The sequence below is a fragment of the Egretta garzetta genome, unplaced genomic scaffold (genome assembly GCF_000687185.1).
Source record: "Egretta garzetta isolate BGI_Z169 unplaced genomic scaffold, ASM68718v1 scaffold539, whole genome shotgun sequence".
In the NCBI taxonomy this organism is placed as follows: Eukaryota; Metazoa; Chordata; class Aves; order Pelecaniformes; family Ardeidae; genus Egretta; species Egretta garzetta.
In genome coordinates this window covers 1,927,142-1,950,250 of record NW_009260760.1, presented here as the reverse complement: position 1 = coordinate 1,950,250, position 23,109 = coordinate 1,927,142, and the positions used below count along the sequence as shown (strand labels likewise).

Sequence of the window (23,109 nt, the reverse complement as noted above, 5' to 3'; positions counted from 1 at the left end):
CCATTAAAATCTTCACAGAGCTGTTCCATAGAGAAACCCTTCCTGACATCAAATCTGACAATGTGTATTTGTTTTATGATAGCAGTTAGAGGCCTCAAACAGGTATCAAGGATTTAGTCTAATATGTACCATAAACAGAGCAACAAATTAGCCTCTGAGCCTAAGAAAATATTTGAAAAATGAATAATTCACTAAAATATCATAGTAAGACACATCTTTGCTGTGTCCATACCTCAGAGATGAAGATGTCCAATTCAAATATTAACTGCCAGTCTCAAAACAGAGGTATTGATACACACATGCTTTTGTTACATTTCAAGCACATTTACAGAGTTCTGTAATTAAAAAGAAATCTAGACTTTCAGCCTAACTTGAAAGCAGGACTGAATGTAGGCAGGACTGAAAGAAGTCCATTCAAATATTTGTCACTGCAGTCATTTGGTACTGTTGGTTGCAAACCAGTGGTGTGAAACTGCCTTGATAAAGGCAATATTCTAATGACAAATTGTTTTAAACTCCCCCAGCAAGAGAGTTCAGTTACTGTGATTTATTTTAATTTAGATTTGTGTAGCAAGTACTTTTCCGAGAACTGTGCCTAATAGACCATTAGAGTTTTCCCAGACAGCTGTAGCGCTCCAGCACCTTCATCCTTCAAATGTCTTTGTTATTTTCTGCCTTCTTTCAGTGAATTTGTCTCCTGCATTGGGATGTAAGTGACATATGGGCCACATGATACCTTTGAGGATTATGCCAGTTTTAAATAATAGCTTTTGGAGTCTCACTGCCATGCAGATTTTCAGAGAACCAAAGTAGATGTTAGCAGGAGGTCATCACATACTGCAATGTATGAAACAAAAAAATTCTTTACCAAATTTGTTTCTTATGTTCCTTGCTAGTGGACCCTTCAAAATAATTTTCAGGTGACTTTTTTTTGTCAATTCCACACATTCACAGAGCTGGACTCATCGTTTTCACAACAGTCAGATTCTTGCTGTTCTGGATCACACCCTTCCCTAGTTGTTTTATTTACAGTTGATTACTTCCCTAAGATAAAGAAACATCCCAGCTGACGTTGATGTTGCCACCTACCAGTGTGACTCTAAGCCCATCACGCAAAAATTCACAGAAAACAAATTAGCAGGTAGAGCAAAATCCCTGGAAGTCATGCATCACTATGGTAGACCCAGTATAGAATATATTTAAGCCTTAACTAATACGGACCAAGAAAAGTACATAAATTGGGCAATTAGAATCACAGGGCTTCTATTAGGAATGTAAGAAATAAAGTTGGAGCATGAGAACACTGCATCTTCAAGCCCCCACAAACCAAACATACACCAGCTGAATCCTGGAATCTGGATATATATATTTCTTAATAAAACTATCTATGGAACACATACAACCAAATTCAGTTCTTCCTTCCCCCTCCCAGGAGAGATCTCGCTGCATTCAAACTTCTGTTTTTCAGTTAGTCAAGCAGGATTTATTTCAAGCTGGATGTCCTGGGTAGTTTCCTCACAGTCAATTCACTCCCTTCAGACTAAGAGGACATCAGAGCCAGAGAGAACCAGGACACTCGTTTAAGTGACAGTGGAGATGCTGCTGCTGTTTGTTGAGCCTCTCTGATGGAGGATTAGATTTGTTTTGGCACTGCGTCTCAGAAGACTCTAAAGGGCATACAATAATCTAAACTAAAGACCGTCAAGCTCTTGTTAGGCTGAGTTTCTTGCCAGCCCTGGAACAAGCATGAGTCACCAGCAAACAGCACAAATACTTAAATGAATCTTCAGGACAGTACTGGGAATGCATGCAGGCTGCACAGTTCTTTTCAAGGGTTTGGTTTTTTTATCTTCCCACTCCATGTCTGTGCAGTTGAACTGGTGTCTTCATTTGCAAAAATACATGTGAAAGCATACCACCAGCCTATTTTCCAAAAATTTACCAATTGCTCAACATAATGTAATAGAGATATCTGCATACAGAAGAAGGGTATTCTACTATTGTTTGTGTTGAACTGGAAATCTCTGAAATCAGTCCGTTCAGCTGAGCCACTAATGTGGGAGAGACAAAATACATCGCGAGACAGAACATTTTCTTTCATGCCAGTGGCTGTCAAGGCTAGTTCTGCACTTAAACAATGAATTGGCTGAAACATCCCTTAAACCCAAAAGGAAAAAAGAAATTTGGCAGTGGGAAACAATCATTACATGTGGAAAATTCACTTAGATTCATTATTAGTGTTGTGTTATTATCACCATGGTCAGAGATGTAAAAGAAAATCCCGAAAATTTGCCATGCAAAAACTAGAAAAAACTTTGAAATCTAATACTCCATTTTACATATTGCAAAATATAAACTTGGTTACAGCTTGGGAGCATTAAAAACTCCTCAAATCTTAAATATTTTATTTGCTCTTAACTTCCTGAAAATAACTAAGAGTACATAAAAATGATGCTAGCATCTACTTAATTCTAATTGAACACATAATTCTTTGTTTCCTATTGACTCAAGACAGTAGTGCCCCCAAGTGACATTTCATTATACAATATAGTCTTGTAGCTTCGTAAAAAAAAACAAACCCAACAGATTATTTTAATTGCTTCACAAAATACTAAGAGAAGACAGACACTTGCAAACAAGAGTCAGACTTAAATGATTCTGATGTTTCTTTGAGAGGGCTTGGGGGGGAAGGACAAGTAATTTATGTTTTCATTTTCTAATCATTCTGAAGCTGCTAATTGTCAGAAATTGTAACATCAACATAAAGCTGAATTCACATCTTTTGCCAACTACTTACCAGGCTTTTCTGCATAAACCACCTCAATACCCAGGAAGATATTTTTTTATTTTGAAAAGGATTTCCCAGGTTTTCACTTGCCCCCTTTCCTCACAAGGACTTTTGCTGATATTACAGTTAAAAGCTGTTTGCTAATCTTGCAAGACATTCTCCTGGAAGTGTGCAGTCTTGTGCTTCCCAGACGTATATCATGCTTTCTAGGTTATCAATGAGTGAAGAAACTTAAAAGCACAGATTTGGAAATAACAGCACATGGACTGCAAGGCCTCGTTAAATCTAAGATCTATCACAGGGCATGATAATGGTTATGTTCTCATTTATTTTTCCATAAACTCTACATGCAAGAAGCCATTTAATGTATTCTTGAAGAGTTCTAACATACAGGCTTGTAATTATAACAGTGATATAAATGACTAGTAAAAATAAAGATGACAAATTATGGGCAACTTGCTGAGTTTAGATAATATTTAGCAGTCACCAAATGGAAGCAAATGCCACAGCCTCAGTACTGGCATCAAATATTTACATTAATCTCTATGTAATACACAATTCACATGTACACAGTTGTTTTGCTAGTTGAATATATGATAATCAAAGGTAGTATCCATGATAAAGGCTGCATTTTAAACAGAATTCCCTTTACACAGAAACAGTACTAATAAAAAGTGCAGAAAAGAGCCTATTTGGAGGTCTCATTTTGTTTAATTTGCATTTGGCTACCCATTGTAGCATACACTGCCAGATTTGTATTGTTACATTAATAAATCAATATTCAACATCCAAAATTTTCAAGAACCAAAAGTAATTCAGAAGCAAACTAATGGTTACATGAGTTTAGATAACTTTAAAAAGAACTGTCAATTTTCAGATGCTACTTTTTCAGACATCTGAAGTGATCCAGTACTACAAAAATTGTTTCTTTATAAGTTATCTCATTCAAAGTAAATGACACTGCAGAATCAGTTACACAGGCACCTTGCAGAAACAGAAATTAAAGGCTAATTATTTTTATGGAAAAAAGTTTTTATAAGCTTTTCACAGAAAAGTTGTCTTTTATGTGGTGCTAGAATAGGTGATACTGCCAGAGATAGGACAGTGACTTTCTTCCTTGTTACTCAACACAGGTTTAGAAATAAACGTCTAACCAAGAGATGATGCCAGATATACATACAGACTGCAATAAGTATTGTTCTTGTAATCAATTTTTCAATTTTATAAAATCACTAGTGTTGGGTGTGAAGAGTAACCACAATTAGTTGGCATTTATAAACTTTTTTAAAATCTCTGTCTGTGGTACTACGTATGACCAGGCAGCTGAGCTGTCTGTATTGTTAGTCTGCCAAACCATAAGCTTTCTGTTAGCTTAATTTATCCTCCACTCCTTTTATTTGTTGAATGTACTTTAAAGAAGATTGTAATCCAAACATGTCTAGTCTTTCAACTTGGATCCAAATGGCTAGGTCTTAATGAGAATCCAAAGTTTGAATCTGAAGCTTGAACAAGAAGTCAACCAGCAGCTCAAGAGCACATCAGATCAGAATATAATGTTAAAACAGGTTTAGGAAAAGCACCAAAATCAAACAGGGGCACACAGCAAGCAAGCCATCTCTTCACATGTAAGTAGCTATTGCTAAGAATAACTTCTTGAGAACCTCCACTTGATACCAAAGTTGTGCTATGCTAAACAATCTAATAAAAATACAAAGAAATATTTGCTCATAACTGCTTCTGTTGGGTGACATCTGATAATCTGATTACTCTCTGTCAACTTTAATGCACCCACTTGTTAATATTTTGCTTGGTAAAGATTTTCCCACCTGGAATCCAAAAGGTTCCTTCACGTACTGAAATTTCAAAAAGGCAATCAATTTTGAATTACTTCCACTGCACAGCAAACTAGAGTATGACGCTATTAACAGACATTATGAATAAAGATTCATATTTGTATTCTCACCAAACAATTGTTTCAGAGTATGAAGTGGTTATGCACAACGCTCTAAATGTATTGATGTAACTATATAACAAGTAAAAACAACGCAACAGCAACTTCTAGTAGTACTCAAAAACACAATTACTATGGTTTCCATGGAAGACGAGTCTGATTTATGCAATATTTCAGTCTTTATAAACCACTGTTGGTTTAGCTTTATAATGCATTTTGTTCATGTCAAGCTATCTTGATTCTGAAAGTCATCTCCATCTATTTAGATGAGCCAATGAGACAGGATTTTCCCTTTCCAACAGGCATTACTTAATATCTTTTTCTTACAGCATAGACACATCAACATGTATGTAGCACACCAACAGTGGTTCTGCATCAAACACTAACTACTTCTGAATCAACAAAAAGCTTTCGGGGACAAAGTCTGCCTCTAAGTACACTTCCACAAAAGTAAGATTCAATGCTATTTTAATACACAGAAGTGTGTTTTCCTGTTACATGCTTGAAGGAGACTCCATTTCTCTCTCCAAGGCAGAGACAGTTGCTGTTCTGTTCCTTACAGCTTTCTGCCCTCTACCATCCTTTTCCCCAGTCATCTTTTGGCTTTGAGCACATTTTCCCTCCACACTCAGCTGTATGCATCTGCCTTCAACAGCACCATTTCTTATTTTCCCCATTTTCTTTAATTCACATTCCCTCTATTGGTTCCCTCTATTCTCTTGCCTTTTGAGCTCACTTTACTCTCCAAATTTCACTCCATATACACACCTACTGTCCCTTTCCTGCCCTCTTTGTCCTTTCATGGTCATTTGCAAGACTGCTATATTTTAGAATCACATAAAGTTGCATATGCATAACCTCCTCTAAAATAAAGTTTATTTTGAATATGCTACAGGCATTTATCCCATGGAGAGCAACAAGATAAGGTAGTGATTTTTAAAGTCAGCAAGCTTAGGAGTGTCTCTGTTGGTTTTCCCCAAATGACTTATTCTTACAGATAAGTTTTCAAAAATAAAAAGGTCTTCCTATTAAGATCTACTACACGAAAAAAGTCTACACAAGATTTAGAGACCATTAAGTTGAAGTTTCAGCCACAAGATCTCCCACATTTACAGAACAGACATTTTATGTTGAGAATAACAAAAAACTACCTTTTGTGTTAAGCACTTCTAGAAAAGCATCATTAACACAAGAGCTGTGTCATTTACTTATTTGGATTAAGTACCTTTACAAGAGTCTGCAGAGTTAGAAAAGAAATTTTTAAAAACCCCACAAAAGTAAAGGCAATCTTACTTTTTCATCATCATCAGAAAAAGGGGCACCTCCAGGAGTCTTATTTATTGCTTGGGCAACACCAATGATCTCTCCATCACTGTTTCTTATGGGCATGCACATGAGCGACTTCGTCTTGTATCCAGTCAGTTTGTCAATCTCATCATTAAACCGGCGATCCTTCAAAAGAAAATAAAGAAACATTAACATGCATGTCATACATCTAAGCTCTCTTCAGGCAAAGTACTTTATTTTCTCAATGTCTTACATAGCATTTTCAGTAGTGTTATGTTGTTGCTTCTCTGCTATTACCCCATTCTTTATTAGCTTTTTTCCTCAGTTACAGTAATAAGAAAAATAGTTATCAGAGGATCAGTACAGGGTTTACCAATACATAGTTGTATTCACTGAAGTCCCACATTTATACCTCACAATTGGAAGAATGGCCTACCTAGAGGATCAGTACCAAAGCAGCTACCTGGAGAACATGGAAAATAAAGACAAACTAAACATATGGGGGACATAAACATGAAAAGAGAAAAACTGTGACAGAGACATTGTGTAACACACACTTTGGGTCTTGATAAAACACAAGCTCCTTACATCCACAACTCAGCACCATGGCTGTGCCTTTTTTGATGGCTCCAGGGCCATCTGTCAGCAGAGGGTCCCCCACATTGGCATGACAGCAGCATAGGCCTTGGCACTGGCCATAGATGGTCAGACCCACCTTGCCCAGAGCTTTCCCAGGTTTCAACACAGATAAGGAAACTATCAGTGGCTAAGGCTGTGGTCTGGTTCCTGCTCACCACATGTTCACAGGCAGTTTTCAGTTTCTTCCATCTTAACCAATACTGCTTGCTTCACTATCCCTCTGTGTTGCTGCCAATATACATTCCTACCAGCAAAGCTGTGGGTAACTACATGGACCTCACAGGCACTGCTGCGGGCCCCAAGCTCCTCTGTGCATGCATGGGAGCTCCTTTGAGGCACACAATAATGAAAGAGCTGTTTGCAGTTCACCAGACATCTTTTTACAGTGTGTGTGAAATATGAAGATGTCAGGGCTTGCATGAAAGAATAATAAGCTGCAAGTAGCACCATGCCACCTTAATTGAGAATGTAGAGAAGAATGAACCACACAGATCTGGTAGGTACTAATTTCCAGGCTATCCCTGGCTGGGAAGTCACTATGTTTACCCCAGAGTGGAGCAAGGGTGCCCATTAGCTATATACAGCATGGCCAGTTGCAGAATTAGGACATTAATGTAAAATAAGGAGCATGCCAGCATGATCCTATATAGTCACCCTAAGTCTTTATCTTTTTTTCCTGAAGTTTATGCCAGTTCAATCTGATCAGTGCTCGAGGTGTGCTTACATACAAGTTCCTCTACTGCTCTGTACTTACTTTTCACTGCCCGATACCTGCACCAAACAAGAGCTTCTGAATTTTCTCATGCATCATAAGGTATAGGTTATACCACCTTATAACTAGTACATAGAACCACAGAATTGTTTAGGTTGGAAAAGACCTTTAAGATCATCAAGTCTAACCGTTAACCTAACCCTGCCATCCCACCACTAAACCATGTCCCTAAGCACCACGCCTACACGTCTTTTAAATAGATAAGGAATACCAGGAAGAATCAGTTTGACAGAAATGCTATATGAAGTTGCGATGCTTAAACTTATGTTTGTCAGGTTGCTATAGTCACACTATATAAACTATGAAACAATGAGAGTTTATGGAGGCTGTCTCACAATACTAACATCCAACAAAATCATTGTGCAGCAGGCTGAAAATGTATGGGCAAATATCTGGATAGTCTGAAAGTTCCTATAACATAGTATACATATTTTCATTAATCTGTAGTGCTTTAAGGGGCAAATTTAACATGACTCTCATTATTGTTAACAGAACAGAGCAACTGAATCTCCACAACAGAAGTTTACCCTTAAGCTTTACATGTCAAGTAGCAATCATCTATTCAAGAATTTTGCAAGTATAATTTCTTGTGGGTTTGTTTATTTTCAAGTTTTGCTGGCCAAGAACTGTATCTAATATCATTTTTTTATTGTTGTTACATAGAATTTTTAGGCGTGATTATTTCATATGCTTTTGTATCCACTTGTAGTTACTTTTTTGAACAATGTTAATGTATAGTTAACTCTGATACTTTTTGTCTATTTTAATTAATGCATATATAAAAACTCTAAATCATGATTGAAGTATGCAGTGTAATCCTATTGATCATTGAGCATGCCCATTCTCAAAAAATACAGAACACATACTGCGAGCATAAGACCCCTCTTACAATAGAATGACAGAAATCAATCTCTTACAACCAAATGTTAAAAACATTTATAACAGATCATGTTGATGAGTAAAGATACTAGCAACAAGATGCTCTTTGAAGTAACAGCAGCAAGTATTTTGTTATTTTAAATTGTTTCTAAGGCAATTAATGTCCCTAAGGTTACACATTTATTGTGGGATGTACATTAGAAGTAAATGTTTGCATCACATTCAACAAGAACTTCATTTTTCAACACAAAATCTAAATCTTTTATTAAGGTAGAATTGCTTCATACTTCTTGCTGTCATTCCTATTCTATGGGGTCACAGTGTCCCCAAAGCTATTCAGGTATTTAAAGTCTTAGTAGCAGTAGTACTGCTAACCCCAATACATCCAGAAATTTACTTAAGTTGCATTTAGACAGTTCTTACTTCTGATGTGAAACACGGCTTAGGGGCAATTGACATAACACATTTTACACTGAAGCACTAGAAGTAGTGTCTCATGTCTTAGTGAAAACCCAGGTGCTCTAATACTTGTAGGAATTTTGGAACATAAGACACTGTAAAAGATTATAAACTACCATGTTCAGAAACATAATTAGTATCACAAAAAAATACACATAGGGTGACAATATTTCATCTCAAGATCAAATTAAATTTGATCACCATTTAAAAAAAATGCCATCACTTTATAGAACACTTTTACTGAATGACGGCCAAAGACTGATGTCTAGTGTTAGTAATGTGATCATACATACACACTTATGGTAGGCCATGCTGCCACTTCATATCTATATTCCGTAGCCCATGATTTCTCTGTCAAGTAGATGGAGACTCTTTTTGGCCCCACTTCTGTCTGTTGCAGTTTAAATTTAGTACATCAAATAAGACTTGTTATGTGGGCTAGTATTCCAATGGGGTACAAACACTTTTTCAGAGAAATACAATAAAACCTCAGCTTTTTCCTGGAAAACCAAGTACAGGAATGTCCCTATTTAAAAAAAGCTTCCCCACATGCCAATATAATTCTCAGCATATAGCTTAGCTAGAAACATGACTCAAGGAACATTTTGTTTGGATTGGCATTTTGTTTAACCTTCCTCTGCAGGATACACACAGCTAATTACCTCTGGAGAAAGATTACTGTATATACAAACAGAACTGTTTAAAAGATGTAATAGATATCTTTTCATGACTTTCCATGTTTGCCAGAATATTAAGAGGAGTTTATAGTACTTCTGATCATTAAAGTCTGAAGTTTTTCTTAAATACATTAACATTTGTAGTAAGCAAACAGCCAAGAGCAAAATTCAAATCTTAGCAGAAAATGACTTTCAATATAGATTGACAAAAACTAAAGGGAACGGAACTAAACATGGCTCATTTGTTTACATGGCAGTGTGCAGAAATCCACTCTGGAACAGTACACCTCAAATGGCAGATCAAAGTGATCACTCAAGGGATGCTGCAAAGTTCAGAAGAGGTAGTGCTAACAGCACCTTTGTTCATCTTGGTAGAGAATACTCTTCAACTGCTCTTCAGCTCTTCTAATCAGCCAGGGAGGGAATTACTGCTATTTACTGGCAGCAGCTCCGTTCCTCCAGGGTGAAGTCAGCATTTATGCTGCAGACAATAGTTACAGCCAGTTCTGACTCCCCTAACATGAGGGAACTGAGTTGTTCTATTAAAATAAGCATGAGTTTTGTTTTCAAAAGTTTAGACAGTGTGGGCTGTGAAATAATGTCCATATGTCTCAGGTGACGAAAACAATCCATACAGTCCTTAATCTAAGATAAGATTTGACTATGATGAGGAAGAGATAATTCATAAAATCTTCACTGGTTTTATGACTTTCACTGAGGCTAAAACTGACAGATTCTTTTTTCTGGCAATTTTATTTCTGTTTATTTCCCTATTGTGGATTGCTGATGCTATAGAAATAGACTGGTTTAGTCACCTGAAGAGATACATGATCTAGAAATGCTCTACACTCATCATAAAGATTAACATATACATTTGGCTATTTTATTACTTTTTACAAGTTCACACACCTTTCAACCATAAGGAATTAATATCAACTGTGGTATTCATACACAGTTTATAGCACTCTCCTGCCACAGAATATCAAGCTCTTGTTTTAATTATACCATTTTCTTTTGTTCTGTTTTAATTTTATAACTTCATTAGGAGTTGTTCTTCTTCCTTATACCTATTACTGCCTCTGGAGCCTATTAAAAAGTCTTTGCTTCCATAAAGACCAGAGTACTAATACACAGTCTTTGATAAGGCTTTGATGAGATTCCCTTGAATTATTTGTGCTAACAGCTTCCTTAGGAGAACCAGAACCCCCATGATGAACAGGTTTTAATAATGGCATCAAGGGCCCAGACCTGCCTGATCTTGTGATCTTTCTGCATGCTTCTAAACACTTTTTATATCAACTTCAATAGAAGCTGAACTGTTCTGCACTGTAGAGAATCCTGCCTAGGAAGGGATGGTTCTCTTACAACAGAAGAAAGTGAAATGCAGTGCAATTATCACACAGTAGGCTCCATCAATGAATATATTAAACATTTTTTCTTCAACTATTTCTTGGTAATGTCTGAACTACTGTTTACAATTAGCTATTGATGCTGAAATATTGATAATATGCTTCATGTTACTCAAGAGACAGTCCCTGCTCTACTAATTTTGTTCAAAGCAAAACAGTACACGGGGAAACACTGAAAGGACAACATGCCTTAACCAGGAATATTGTTGTTGATTTACAACTTGTGGGCCTTAAAAAAAGAAGTAAACCTTCAAGGGGCAGTTTAACTGAAAAAGGACAGCAGTTGGACAGACCAAAATTGAGTTGCAATTCATTTATCTGAATACACTCAGTTAAAAGAGATACATCATTGTAAGACAAAACAGAGGTCTGGGATAAAAATCAGGAAAGTGTGCTCATGGTTATCTGAGTTTCTTTTATTTTAGTAACAAGGTTCACTGCAGTGGGTGTTTTAATCCAATTGTACTTTGCAGTCCTGTGGCATATGTAGTCATTGCCTTTACAACAGGTCTTGGTTAACATGCAAAGCGCTGTTTGACCTGCAGTGGAGGGTGGCACACAGGACAGGGGCTTGTGAACCTGTCTGAACTGGATAAATACAGTACAGCTACCAGTGTTAGGAACAGATTTAATGATGAATTATCAATCCTGTGTTCCTTAATAGATGCTATGGAGAACCAGAGGCACAGGAGGGATTAGAAATCTGGAGAGCATTTTTTAAAGTACAACTCATTTCTGCTATATTGCTTTTCCTTTCAAGTGAATTTTGGAAGTTTCCTGTTTGTATCTCTTGCTGGGAGATCTACTTGAGAAGAAAGGAAGCACAGGGATCCTGGAGCAATCAGCCAGCCTTAGCCCCAGAAGCATTCCATTCATCAGATATAGATGCAACATTTTGGTCTTCCTGCCATCTGATCTCAGATTGTCTGCTTATGCTAGACAACTGGACTACCTTTTGCAGAAGGGTATTACATCTCTGGGGCAGGGACTACAGGTACAGTAAGCATAGTATAGGGAAGTTAGTGCATTTAATTGGAGAAAGGAGACATTTGTGAGGAAGACCTCAACAAGAACTCAGTAAAAATTGAAAATCATCAGGATGTGAAGTAAAACTCTATCCCTAACCCTTTGTGGAAAAGCAGGCAATGATTTTATTTTGATGACACTTGGGAAACTGATGAGGAAAGATACATAAGTGAAAAAAATAAAATACTATTTCTGGCAACATAAATATTGTTGAAACATGCAATATACACATGAGAAAAGTAAATGACTGGATTACCCACATTATGTCCCAAACCTTTTATCCCCATACCCCCCTTCTTCCATCACTTATCATCATAATAGGATGTACGTGGCAGGACCCAGCTGAGAGGTTTTACTGGGTTTAACAGCATCAGTAAAAACCTGAATGCCCAAGTGTGAACAGTGAAGGCTGAGAAGCTTGTACAAAATTTATGTCTACTTGTCTTCACAGGGTAGTAACCTTGAGCAAGGAGGCCTGTTTAGCAGCTGATAACAAAGCTGCTAAATCAGTGAGAAGTCCTCTGTCAGACTGCAAACGTTTTGAGATACCTACTGTATTATCCCAGCCTGAAGCACAACAGGGCCCTCATCTGCACTGGGCTCCCAGGTAGTAAGGAGTGTGAATGTTGGTGATACCAATGCAGCATTTGCTTTGAAGTTTGTTTTACAATCAAGGCTTACATTCAGAAATTAGGAAAAGACCAGATACAAGATATACTTTTGAGAGAGACTTCACCATAACTGTAATTGTACTGGCAGTATTTTCATGCAAGAACACTTAAGAATTACAAGCGAAGTCTTTGGCCACTTAAAACATTACTAAAAACATAGTTGGTTTTACTGCTTTGGTTATATATAAATGAGATTTCTAGATGCCAGAGACATTAAAAATGTGACAACTAAGGCACTTTTCACTAGAATTTCAGAACTGCCAACAATGAACAGTTATTCTGCAGGATAAACCTTATCCTTGCCTCAAGTTATTTATTGATTGTAAATTCTTCTTTGGGGAAATATTACCCTGTAAAATGTGATACTCAGTCAAGTAAAGACACAGAAGAGAACAGGCTTGATTCATCAATCCAAGTGCTGGTATTTCAGCTGCCTGCACAGTGACACTGCAGTCCCGCTTCTTTTTGGACATATTTAAAGACTGTCAATAAATGAGAACAAACATCTTCATGCTGTTATTCTATACAAGACCAGGTTAAGGTAGACAGATTTTTTCCTAGGGTTCTGGAATCCTATAACATTATCAGAATCTCAACTTCCATTTTTTAAAAAAAAAAAACAAAACAAAACAAAAACCCCACAAGTTTCTAGATCCTGTAACTGCAAGGATAACATTAAAAGCATGATCTGAAAGTAATCAAGAACATAAGGATCAGTAATGCTAGAACCTGAAACAGCAGTTGTGGGCAGCATGAATTCTTATCAGTAAGTTGGTATATTCAAATTTGCTTTTCTAGATCCCTTACTTGCACCATATCAGCTGAAAACTCAAAGTATTGGCCATGCTTACAAACTCTGATCCCACAAGATACTCCTTACCTTGATGTGCCTGAAGCTTCAGGCAATTTGAATCAGGACCTAACCAAATAATGCCTATCTCCTGTACATCAAGTCTTCTGGATTGACTTCTGTACTCATAATTTGGTCTGTAAAGCTGACTAAGAGCTATACAGATATTGGGCAAAGACTAAAAAAGTCAAAATCAGCTGTATTATTGATAGAAGTAGGTGGTTCACACAATGCTATAGTAAAGGTACAGGTTTTGTTGGTTTGGGGTTTTAAGCATAGGATAGCTCTCTGAACTTGGAAAGAAAATATGTCCTTTTATATCCTTATCAAAGCCAGTACAATTTATGTGAGTATTATTAGCATGATTTAGAACAGAAGTGTAATCCTAAACGAAGTTAGCTAAGAGTCAAATAACATAACGGAGGATAAAACCTGTCTGAATACATTTCCAGGAATTAAGTGCTCATGACAAAGACATAGTTTTCCTTCTCCGAAGTCTCAGGACAAAGTATTTAATTTAGTGAAATGGACTAAGTGACTCTGCCAAAGCTGACACCCAAAAGGAAAAAATATTTCTGAATTTTTTCTTTGAAAAACACTTTTTTTTTTCATCATACAGAACTGAAGAACACAAAAAGGTGCTTAATTAACATGTCTGGCCTACTGTATTTTGCAGTTAACCGCACTGTTTGTTTGGGGTGTTTTTTTTTCCCTTAGGTAGGGCTAAAGAAAAAAGCTACAAGAAACTTGCAGCAAGATTTCTTTGAATATACTGTATTTAAATTACTGATTGAGTTAGCTAAACTGTATCAAAAAAGACAGTAAGATTAATATGTTTGACAGCATTATTAAGCTGAGTATTATTGTACTACCAAACTGCATGGGAAAGACAAATTTGATTTAGTGTACTTTTGATTGACTTTATAGGAAGCCATCTTGCAGGAGCCTCTACATTTACAGGATTAAAGAAATTGAAGTTGGAAGAGACCTATTCAATTTCTTAATTGTGCCTCCTATGAGCTATAATACATAAACTTCTACAGAAAACAAAAAGAGCAATCCAAAAGACAGCAAGTTATCTAGATTCAAAGCATAACATTAAAAAGCAAATAAAAAATTAAGGCATCCGGTCTGTTCTAGATACTCTTTTCTAAAATCACATATGGTATAAATTATATTGTGCATAAACAAGAAACAGAAAACAAGTAATAAGCCACCACAGCAGATATGGGCAAAACCTTTTAGAGAAGAAACTTGCACACAAAAAAGCAAGATCTGAAGAGACTTCCATGTAAGGATTGCTGCAGCTATTCCTGTCATCTCCCCCTAAACCCCCAGAGACAAAGGCAGCAGGAGAACAAACTAGTACCATTCACCAGCATCTCAAACCTAATCCTCCCAAGTAAATAAGCACACAATCCAGTTATATTGTGACTATTTATATAGTGACAGCAATATTTCTTATAAGATAAAATGAATAAAACAGATAAGAATGCGCAAAATGGATCATCCAATGCTATTCCTGCACACCCAAAGCAATTCTTAAAAAAGTATGGAACACTGACTTCCAAAAATTTTTGATCTCCAGATTTAAAACTAAGTAAGTCCATTTATAGTTTGAACTAAAAAAAGCTTCCTTTGAAAAAAGTGTTCATTTGTAATGATGCAATACTAAAGTTTTGGGTCTTTTAAATGTGTCGGTAGTTCAGAGCTTTTTGTTTAGTTTGATTGGTGGGGGTGTATTTTATCATTTATGTCCTTTTCTGACCAGTTTCATTTATTAGTTAGGCAACAGACATAAGTAACAATGCATGTTGTCTACTTATGACTGGCACAGAATTAATGGGGAAAAAATAATATAGGCAATCTTTCTTAGATGGCAGCAAATAACTTTGCAAGCACTAGCAAGTTTGCAGACATGACTACCAAGCTAAAAAGCATAATTACATTTCGTGCTTCATCCTCTGAACTGATCAACAGCAGGGATCAGAAGTCATCCCTCGGTAGGACAACATTATCCAGATCCATCATGTAAGGTTTTTGTTTTCTTCCTTTGAAACAAACTCCTGTTAGGTCACCAATAGCACAACAGTAAAACAAGTTGTGGTCTTATACATGGCAGCTTCTGTGCACTTCTGCTCTGCCTGTATCATTACTAAAGAAAAAATGTTTACAAAAAATATTTTCCTTCTAACTTAAAATATTTAGAGATTACACCCACTACTGTTTGCTCCATCACAGCAGCTCTCTGTGATTTTCTGTACTGTACCTGACTGGTGCCCTGCTGTAAACCAACCACAACCATGCCCACATTCCCATCTCATTCCAGCCTCGCTTTGAGCCAAGTCCTACTGTTCGCCTCCTAAATATTAACGATTATTTATACAAAATGTATACATATACAGAGTGGCTTTGAAAACCTGATACTCCTCTGAGCAAAGAAACCGAGATTCCTGTGTGCTTCAGCAGAAGTCTGTGTATGGGTTAGCAGCTGCAGGTGATTACTCAAGTAAGCAACACATGGCTTCAAGTGTTATAGTGCAGTATAATAAGATTCTTCAATAATAAACTGAAAATATCTTGTTGTGACAAATCAGTAGTGTTGTTAGCTAAGCCACGCTCATTTTTAAACATGGACTGCAGAGACATGAAGCTCAGACTGCACACGGTTGCTGTTACCCTGTTAACACGCAACTCTGCTAAGCCATTAGCTCAGGTTGTTCATGTTTCATAGTTTGTACATACAGTTGTTTTAGAAAAGTAAAAGAAATTAACTTGCATAATGATGTATGCATGCTTGTTTATTAACTCTGCTAGTCTACAGAAAAACTACACAAAAGCATACAACTGTAAATAGCCAAAATGAAACATCCATTTGTTTTGAAGAGTTAAGAGCCAGTCAAACAGAACAGGAATATCCTTTACCAAGCATACTACAGCTTTTCTCAGGTTTTTTTGCTTTTAACAGGATTTAAATTAAAACTTGAAGGGCCTAATTCTGCATTTTTTTCCTCACAGTCACTGACCTGCTCTAATCAAATACACACATTTCCTTCTCAGAAGGAAGGTACGGGCCACCTCTCACCAGAGAGGCACCAGTTTCACATCTGTTCCATACGGAAGTTTTACAAGTGTCTGAGGCAAAAAAACCTGAAAAAGTCCATCTTCTTCAGACAGGTGACCAGCTGAGCAATAAACCAGTTAAAGTCTGTCAGCTTAATAAAAAATGGTTTTACAGAAGGGCAGGAAAGCCATTGCAGCTCACCAAAAGGCTTTTCCTCCTCAAGCTCTCCATGACCAACAACCCCAGGGCCTGCTGCAGGAAGGAGAGCCAGGGAACAAGGCCCTGCAGCCCCCCCTTCTGAGAAGCCAACAGCACCAAGCTACTAAGCACTTGTTCCATAAGGCAACTAAGAAAGCGAGCCAGCTAGTTGTTTTTTTGTTACTTGTTCCATAAGGCAACTAAGAAAGCGAGCCAACTAGTTGTTTTTTTTTTATTAAAAAAACCACCCAAATTACTAACCTGTTAATGCCCTGAAGTCCTCCATGCTTGTGCTTGCCTAGGGGCCTGTACCCACCCCAAGTACCCCCTCACAGCAGCACTGAAACCAGACAGCACAGTGTCCTTCAGCGCTGATTTTAAGCATGTGAGCCCTACAAAATGGCTGAAATTTACCCAACAGCCCCTGCAGGAAGTAGAGAAAACTCATTACATCTAAGTATGGGCAGACTCTATCCTCCTCCCCAACACTCCACCACCCCTTGCTCCCGGTACAGGGACTTGCAGCAAACAAGCCCCACCTGGGGACCTTGCACCCAGCTACCACCAGCCCACCTGCTCCTCATTTCAAAGGGATGAGGCAGCCAGTGCAGGCACATGGAGTAATGACTGGCCAACCCTAGAAGACAGGGTGCTGCCTGCCTGGTTGGTGAGGTAACCTCGTGTGCCCCACATGTATAGAGTATGGAGAGGAGGGTGTTCCCTCACAATACCTGTGGGCTGTTGCCAGCAGTGTATGTTGTGTTGTGCAGCCCTGTCTGTCCTGGGGATCCACCCGAGCAGCAGCATGGAGACGTGAAACTGTATCTGAGCCCTAGGGTGGCTTTGGACATGTGCCCATCTACACAGCCCTAGCATACACCAAGAGCTCCTGCTCCTCCTGGTGGACATCTCCAAGGTGAGAATGGTGGTGGTGTAACCCAGGAAAGCCTTAGGGCATTTTACATATCAGCCAGAAACTGTTCCCTGAGAAAGGGAGGTGATGGGAGGTGAGAAGACTGTGGAGGGTGCTGCCTTCTGCAGGGAGATCCTTCTCTCCCAGGCCAGCACTGCTGTGACATGAAGAATGTGTTTACCTCTGCTGGGCAGCAGATTTGGGGATAGTTACAACATCCCTTTGCCAGTTTACAGACTTATACTTACAATTTCAAGTTTTCCTACATTGTGTGTGATGGGTTGCAGCATCCTTTTGTGGAAAGCACGTTAGAGCAGTTTAGTTCTTTACTGTTGCAATTATCTCCTGCGTTCCCTGTGGTACTTCCTAGTCATGTTTAATGCACAGCAAAAATTGTTTTAATTCATTTTTTTCTGTATTACATGGAATTTTAAAGAATGATTGTTTATTCTGCCTGCCAAGTTTCATGCTCTCTGCTCTCTAAAGAGCAACCTCTGTCCTTGTTAAGAGTCAGCACCGAAATGAATATGGCTGTTGGTGCCTGCTGCTCAAGTGCTGCTGAATAAAGTAGTGCCTAAGTGCTTCCCATTTGCAGAACTGCACCTCCCAGGACCCAGGGTTTTAATGCTCTAACCACTCTTTAAAATTGAAGGAGACACACTGTTAGTATTGCTGATAACAAACAGCTACCCGGTGTAATGAAATGTGGTGCCCGCCTGTTCGTCACCTTCTATACTGATAGCCCGTCCCACACAGGCGCTCCCAGGCTGAAAGGTCTGCACCCACAAGCAGTAACTTTGTAAAGCCGTCCTGGCACAGCAGGAGAGAATGAATGCTCAGAGCTCACCTGGAGGGCCTGACAAAGACAAAATCTCTGCCTATACCTAGGTGTTGATGGATGTTTAAAATTTACTGTAAAGGGTTGTGTGTGCGCTAGCTATGTTGCACTTGGCCTAAACTTGAAAGAGGTAACAGGAGAGTCCAGAACAAAGAGGGTTCAATTTGACTCCTGTTTTGCTCGATTTTTAGTTCCAGTAATGCGGTTAAATTTTCTTTTTAAGGACTTGAGCTGTATTGAAAAACAATTTCTGATCATCTTTTATGGCACTTTCTCCAATTTACAAAAACCCATGTCTTAGCATGACTCTCTTCTGTTAGCATATTTCTCCTCTTTGCTCCCTACTTTATTAAAACATCCATCTGGTAAGCCATTTTTTATTCTGTCTTTTAAAGCTACTTCTTAAATTACAAGTTTAACATAAGATATACAGAAACTTTATTCATCTGACACTGGCAAATGGCAGAACATATTTTTCACCACTTTCTGATGTATGCTTACTATTCTAAAGAGTAAGATTTTTTTTTTTCACTAATTGTAAGGACGTGGGATGCTATTAAATTATCTGCCAACTTTTGCACAGCTAAAGGTATAACAATAACCAAACATTACTTGTGATTTAAAAATTTTATTATTTAAATACTGCTCTAAAAGATGGGATGACGTTGAAATGACCAGTAATTTCAGCTAAACATATGGAAGACCTGTGAGAAGGGAATGACATGAAAAAATCCATAGCTTTAAATAGGAAAAAAAACCCTAAATTTTGGAACAACTCATAAGAACTACAGATAAAGGTTTAATGGCCTCTCTGCCTGTGTACTTACAATATGCTTAATAGTCCTCATAAATGACTGCAAAAGCCACATCTATGCTCTGTTAAAAGAAGCCTCAGTTGACATTTAAGTCCCAAATTTCCTTGCCAGTATGATCAGATTCTTCCAACATGTGTGCTCAAGACATAGTGTGTTATTCACATAAGAATAAGGAGTCAGAAATGCTTCCCAAAATTAACATAGGGGAAGACACAAGGCTGACTGACTGCAAGTTTGATTTACAGGTCAGTTGGATTACTTCCAGGAGAAAGAGTTTTAGACTGGCTCCAAAATGCAAACAAAGCCTCTATCTCCTTTCCTGTTCTCAAATCTTCTGTAGTGGTAACTCTTACAGATCAGATCATGTATTTTACAAACTCACTTTCATCATGTGAGTTAACGATGTTAAAACTGATCATGTCATGAATGAAGTCATGCACCTTTTGAATCAGTCATACAACATTCACCTAAACCTTTCCATAAACTCAATATTTGTCAAATTTTCTGATGCTGTGAACCTCCAGAAAGTTTCTTCAGTGACTGCTGAACTTCATAAATCAAATTACCATGAGATGTTATATAGTTATTGTTTAGTATTAAAAGAAGTTATTATTATACAATCCTCAATACATAATGTAAATTCCAAACCTGGTATCTAAGTATGCTTACTGAATTAAGATAGTTTACAGGAGCAGGTCCATTTGTGGACATTTTAAAGACATTTTACAGGGGTGGTCCATAGACTAAAGGAATGATGCCTGTGTATTATATTAAAGGATGGGAAGGGTGGTGGTGGGTAATGAGAAGTATTGGATAGTGTGAGACCTGAGCGTGATATAAATGGTATGGAATGAGGGGTGGAGAATGTCCTGGTTTTGGCTGGGATAGAGTTAATTTTCTTTGTAGTAGCTTGTATGCTGTTATGTTTTGGATTTGTGCTGAAAACAGTGGTTTTGTTACTGCTGAGCAGCGCTTCCACAGCATCAAGGCCTCTTCTGCTTCTTGTCCCACCCCACCGCGAGGGGGCTGGGGGCGCACAAGAAGCTGGGAGGGGGCACAGCCAGGACAGCTGACCCCAACTGACCAAAGGTATATCCCACACCATATGATGTCATGCTCAGCATATAAAGCTGGAGAAAGGGCGGGACTTTTGGAGTGATGGCATTTGTCTTCCCAAGTCACTGTTACACGTGATGGAGCTCTGCTTCCCTGGAGATGGCTGAACCCCTGCCTGCCGATGGGAAGTAGTGTATGAATTCCTTTTTTTGCTTTGCTTGTGTGTGCGCCTATTAAAACTTTTATCTCCACACACAAGTTTTCTCATTTTTACTCTCATGATTCTCTCCCCCATCTCACCAGGCAGGAGTGAGCAAGTGGCTGGGTGAGGCTTAGTTGTCGGCTGGGGTTAAACCACAATAGAAAGTCAAACTCAACAACAGTAATAATCACTTGGACCATGGAAAAGCCCCAGCCTATTATTTGATTCCATTTTTTAGTAGTTTTTCTTCTTTAGAGAAAGAAATGTGCCACTGAAATCTTACACTATTTCTGAAAATGACACAGCACGTTATTTACAAATGTTTCCTAAACCAATCAGTCTGTGTACAGGGCACAGGGGGCTGCCCACATGAAGCACATTACAGGACATGACAGGATTTAAATGTAGCTTTGAAGTCCCATTAACGTCAGTGGTAGCTGATGATACAAGCAGGCAACCCAATTTGTACTTGATGGTAGAATTCCAACTGGTACTTGATCAGGGTCTGAGAAAATAAAGATGGTTGGATGATAAAACAAATTCCCCAATACTGCAATCTAGCTAACTGATGATACGGAAGTATCTTTACTGTTTTTTAAACAAGTTTGTTAATTTAAAAAACAAGCAAAACCCCTTTAAATTAATCTAGAGGTGTTCCTCCGACCTAATATAAGGCCTTTTCTTACCAAATGGGTAGCATCAATGTATACGCTCTTCAATGGACAAAATGGTGCTGTGCTGTGACCCCTTTTTCTCCAACTCCATCTGTCAGCCTGACAAAGTTTCCTGCTGGTGCTCTTTTTTACCCAACGGTTGACTAAACGCTTCCATCATCAGTCACAGTGCTGACAAAAATTGTATCATCATATTTATTAATTTTTAAAGTGCTGTATTGTGAGCACTACAATGATCTCAAACTGAACAGCTGTCACTTCTTTACGCACACGTACCTGGGCTTCCATAGGGCTCTTTATACTATTAAATGAGAAAGGTCGCCTTTTAATGATGCACAATGGATGTATACATGCCAGGTAAGAGCAGATAAACGGTACTAACTCAGAAACATAACAGAAAGCAGATCCCCTGTTTTATTATCAAGCAAAACTTTTGTTAAAGTTGGAAGGTCTAAAGTTTTTTTTGCCCTAGAGTTAATCAGAAGTAACTCCACTGAAAGCGTGGAGGTTGCAATTGGTGTAACTACAGGATGAACTTGGCTTGGAACTTTCCCTTCTACTGCAACCAATGTGGTTATGGCTTAAATATACAATAAATTGTATTGTTTATAATATTGTAATTGATTTCTAGTAGGAGTCAGACAAAAGTATTATATAAATAGTACCGGGAATGGCAACTGGATGGATTGTTTTTCGGTTTTCTCTGCAAATGAAACAGACAATAAACTGTTTAAAGTAGCTGGGCTTTTTCACAGGGAAGTGAACACAAAGTGAACAAACACTGGAGAAAAAAATAATAGAGTCCCCTAGAACGACAAAACACTCTGCCTTGCCAGTGGCGTTCTCACCTCCAAAAAAGGTGGCTGGAGCTATCTGGAGTTAAAAGGAGAGATCGAGCTCTTTCCCAGCCAAATGCAGATACCCTTTATCTGTTTAGCCACTTGAGACTATTGAGAACATCTTCTGCTTGACCCCCCAACAGCAGATATTTTGGAAAGGGTACAGTTTTAGAAGTAATAAAAAAAAATCAGACGATAAGAGAAAGTGTATAATGGAGAAGAGGAAAAATAAAGGAAGAAAGCAAGCTTAGATTTTTTTCAAAGATGATCCAACACTCAATCATTTTAGTCTGAATATTACAGCTTCTTTACCAAGTTCTGTTCTTTGCCTTCGAGCTCTGTGGGTTGGGAACCTCTGTCAGTCTGGATCTGTGAAGCACCTAGTATTTTTCACTGCTTGACAAATAAATAAATAAATATTCAGCCCAAAATACATTTACCCCGGCTCTTCTGTATTTCAAACAAAAATAACCCAATCTTATTTTTCAAGTTTCTTTCTTGTATGGTTTCCTATAAAGCATCATCACTTTAATGTTTATTATTTTTGTAACTACTGTAGAGCAAAATTAAACATCAGGCAATGGTTATTACTAAAATTCTGAAGACATACATCTCCCAGCGTTCTAAAGCTTTCCAAGATACTAATTTAGAAAATCTGTCGCTCTGTGGTTCTTAATTTTCTCAAGAACCTCCAATTGCTGATAGTGTCTCACACTAATAAACGCTAGAAATAGCCCCTAGGACTGGAGAGAGAGGTAATGCCTTGATGCCAGAACTACATTGTCACAATTTGCACCGAAGCCTCTATAAAAGGAAAAGGTGGGGAAAGTCCTTGTAGGAGAATAACAGGACTGGTTATAGCGCTCCTCGGAACAGGTTTGAAAGCACATGCCGTGTGGGCTGAGTGGGCATATGCAAAGGTGAAAATATATGCTCTTTTAAAAGCAATGAGACTATTTCAGCAGCGGGCAGGCAGGGAACATGAAGTGAGGCAGAGATTTAAGAATATCATCACCGGGACTGTCCCGAGCATTTTTTTAAACTTTTCTTCAGCCGACTTCAGAAGACGTTTTGAAAACGCATGAAGCCGCCGACCGCTCCT

The 23,109-nt window shown here is 38.1% G+C and overlaps 1 protein-coding gene across 1 annotated transcript in view; it reads right to left on the bottom strand.

Moving 5' to 3' along the window:
- The window catches only part of PDE11A (phosphodiesterase 11A), a 141,005-nt gene that overhangs the window by 115,600 nt on the left and 2,296 nt on the right, over window positions 1-23,109 (bottom strand). Inside the window, exons 3-5 of the mRNA XM_035901445.1 lie at window positions 21,435-21,444; window positions 13,366-13,379; window positions 6,033-6,191 (exon numbers count right to left, since the gene is read on the bottom strand). Coding sequence (XP_035757338.1) covers window positions 6,033-6,191; window positions 13,366-13,379; window positions 21,435-21,444 — 183 coding nt within the window. The remainder of the gene's footprint in view (window positions 1-6,032; window positions 6,192-13,365; window positions 13,380-21,434; window positions 21,445-23,109) is intronic.